Source organism: Puntigrus tetrazona, unplaced genomic scaffold, assembly GCF_018831695.1.
Source record: "Puntigrus tetrazona isolate hp1 unplaced genomic scaffold, ASM1883169v1 S000000277, whole genome shotgun sequence".
Classification (NCBI taxonomy): domain Eukaryota; kingdom Metazoa; phylum Chordata; class Actinopteri; order Cypriniformes; family Cyprinidae; genus Puntigrus; species Puntigrus tetrazona.
The window spans coordinates 1-2,660 of record NW_025047938.1 but is presented as its reverse complement, the minus strand read 5'-3'; the positions used below and the strand labels follow the sequence as shown (position 1 = coordinate 2,660).

The window sequence follows — 2,660 nt, the reverse complement described above, 5'->3', positions numbered from 1 at the left end:
TGTGTGTGTGTGTGTGTGTGTGTGTGTGTCAGATATACGGTGACATGTGGGCGAAGCTGCAGCGCGCCGTGGCCATATGGAGTGGTTTCGGCATGACGCTGACCGGAGTGCAGACGTGTGGAGATTACATGTTCAGTGGACACACCGTGGTCCTCACCATGCTCAACTTCTTCGTCACGGAGTGTACGTTCACACGCATGTTTTCCAATAAAACCTTTACCAATAAAGCACCGTTTCCACCCAGAGAGTTAAAGACAACAGATTAATTTATGAAGATATTAGATTTTAGCTGATATCCAGTATTTTTCCATTGATTTTGCCCGAAAACCGATACGGATTTATTTCCTTTTTGTTTGGAAACAACACCAAGACTCAATAAACTGATTTCTTATTTATACATCAAGAGCTTTAAAATCAACCGCATTCTTAAACTGTATTTTTTTTTTTTTTCCGATAAGATGCAGCGTTAAAAAGTTTAAATATTATTTTAAGATTTGCAGACGTCGAAGGCAAAAGAGTTCTTAAAATATTTCCAAAACAAACGTATAACAGATTAATGAATAAATATGCATATATAAAATGACTTAATTTACAGCAGTCATGTTTTTTTTTTAATTCATGTGTACTGTGAAGATGAACTTTAAATCAAAACACACTCATTTTATGTCATTGCTACTTCACGTGAATCCTCTTTTCAAGACACATCGTCAAATTTTATCGGCCCGATGCCAATATTTTCATTTAAAGTGATTTCTGAAAGGTGCATATTTTGGTTTTGGCCTGCATGAAAGGCAGCACTTAAAGCCATTATCGGCCGATATCGGTTCCGATAATATTGCGCATCCCCACTGTTTTCTGCATTTCTGTGCTTGAGATCTTCGTCTCCGTCCGCAGACACGCCGCGCAGCTGGAACTTCATCCACACGCTCTCCTGGGTGCTCAACCTGTTCGGTATCTTCTTCATCCTGGCGGCGCACGAGCACTACTCCATCGACGTCTTCATCGCCTTCTACATCACCACCAGACTCTTCCTGTACTACCACACGCTGGCCAACACTCGAGCCTATCAGCAGAGCCGGCGCGCTCGCATCTGGTTCCCCATGTTCTCCTTCTTCGAGTGCAACGTCAACGGACCCGTTCCGAACGAGTACTGCTGGCCGTTCGCTCGGCCCGCCATCCTCAGGCGCCTCATCGGCTGACCCCCGACGAACGCGGCTGATCCCGCCGATGCCATGATGTAGAGGAGGCCAAAAGCTCTCGAGCGGAGGCGGACCGCCAAGTGTTTTTACTCCGCTTTTTAAAAGTGTCTGTACTTTTATCGGTGTTTCTTTACTTCACAACATTTAAAACATTTAACATATAAGAAAAAGCAATTTGCAAAAACCGATAAATTTGCAAAAACCGATAAATTTGCAAAAACCGATAAATTTGCAAAAAAAACCCCCCGATAAATTTGCTTAAAAATGAGGGAAAAGATCTGTTTATTGTGTGTCACGTCCATACGATTTATGATCACAACAACAACGATCTTTGTCAGGCGTCTATGTCGTATATGAGGAGATTACAAAGATTAAACCAGTTATCTGCTTTTGCTATTTTGCTATAAAACTAACTTTAAATATGAAAAAAAAAATAGTGAGCTTTAACCTTTATTTATGTATTGAATTTAGTTATTATTACTAAATCTAAACAACCCAAATGCAGTTTGATTGATATTACTCGGAATGTGCAATAAAATGTGATAATATAAAATAATAATAAAATAAAAATTGAGTTATCGGTTTTTGCAAATAAACTCACTTTTTAGTGCACTACGTCTCATCTCAAATGCTTTAAATTAGTAAAAGTGATTCAAACATTTAGTACTGCATTTTTAATGTTCTTAAGCGTTTGAGGTAAAAAATAGTTTTATTTGTGAAATATAATGCAGTAGAAATATGTTATGTTTTGGCATGTAGTAAAGTAACATTTTTCCAAAGAAAAACACTGATAAAGTACAGATACTTTTACATTTACCGGAGTAAAGTTAAAATACTTCAGTGCTGTCCGCCTCTGCTCTCGATGAACACGCACACACACACGCGCACACACACACACACACACACACACACACACACACACACAGGTTTCCTCCGGTAGCTGTTGTCTTTAAAGGGATTTCTGTGTGTGTCTGGCTTATTTGTATTTCACGTCGGAAACTAAAACTACTAAACTGGAGCTATGAAAGTCTTGCTCTTCCCGTTGACTGGGAAACCTCTTAAATGGTTTGCATGACAGTCAGTATTCGTTTCATCTAGTTTCATAAAAATCCTGTAGATACTTGACGTTGTAACCTCCTCATTTCTCCCAAAGACCGATCTTTAGCTGTAAAGATATCGACATGATCAACCTTCAAAGCAATATGAAACCTCTTACTGTTCTTTTAAAAGGCTTCGTGTGAAACCGTACGGTTTATTTGAATTATGATCGTTGCATTTTGGTCTTATTGCCATTATTGTTGCTATTTTCATAGTGCAGACTTTATTTTGGCAGTATTAGTGTCTATATGGGATAACAAAATGAAAATACTATGTTTAAGAGCTAAAAATGTTTCTTGTATTTTAGTGAATCTCACAAAATGCCATTGCACAGATATGTATGCATATACATATATATACAGT

General features: G+C 38.4%; 1 protein-coding gene across 1 annotated transcript; it reads left to right on the top strand.

The window, feature by feature from the left end:
- The first annotated feature begins 6 nt into the window (after positions 1 to 6).
- On the top strand, positions 7 to 2,324 carry LOC122333437 (sphingomyelin synthase-related protein 1). The gene is made up of 2 exons (XM_043231034.1): positions 7 to 183; positions 895 to 2,324. The coding sequence occupies exons 1-2, from the start codon at positions 45 to 47 to the stop codon at positions 1,197 to 1,199; spliced, it is 444 nt and encodes a 147-aa protein (XP_043086969.1). The 5' UTR covers positions 7 to 44; the 3' UTR covers positions 1,200 to 2,324.
- The last annotated feature ends 336 nt before the right edge of the window (positions 2,325 to 2,660 follow it).

Excerpts from the sequence above, each read along its gene's own strand:
- LOC122333437 (XM_043231034.1), top strand. The coding sequence starts at position 45 with ATGTGGGCGAAGCTGCAGCGCGCCGTGGCCATATGGAGTGGTTTCGGC. Across the intron at positions 184-894 it reads CAACTTCTTCGTCACGGAGT|ACACGCCGCGCAGCTGGAAC; the intron begins GTACGTTCACAC and ends CTCCGTCCGCAG.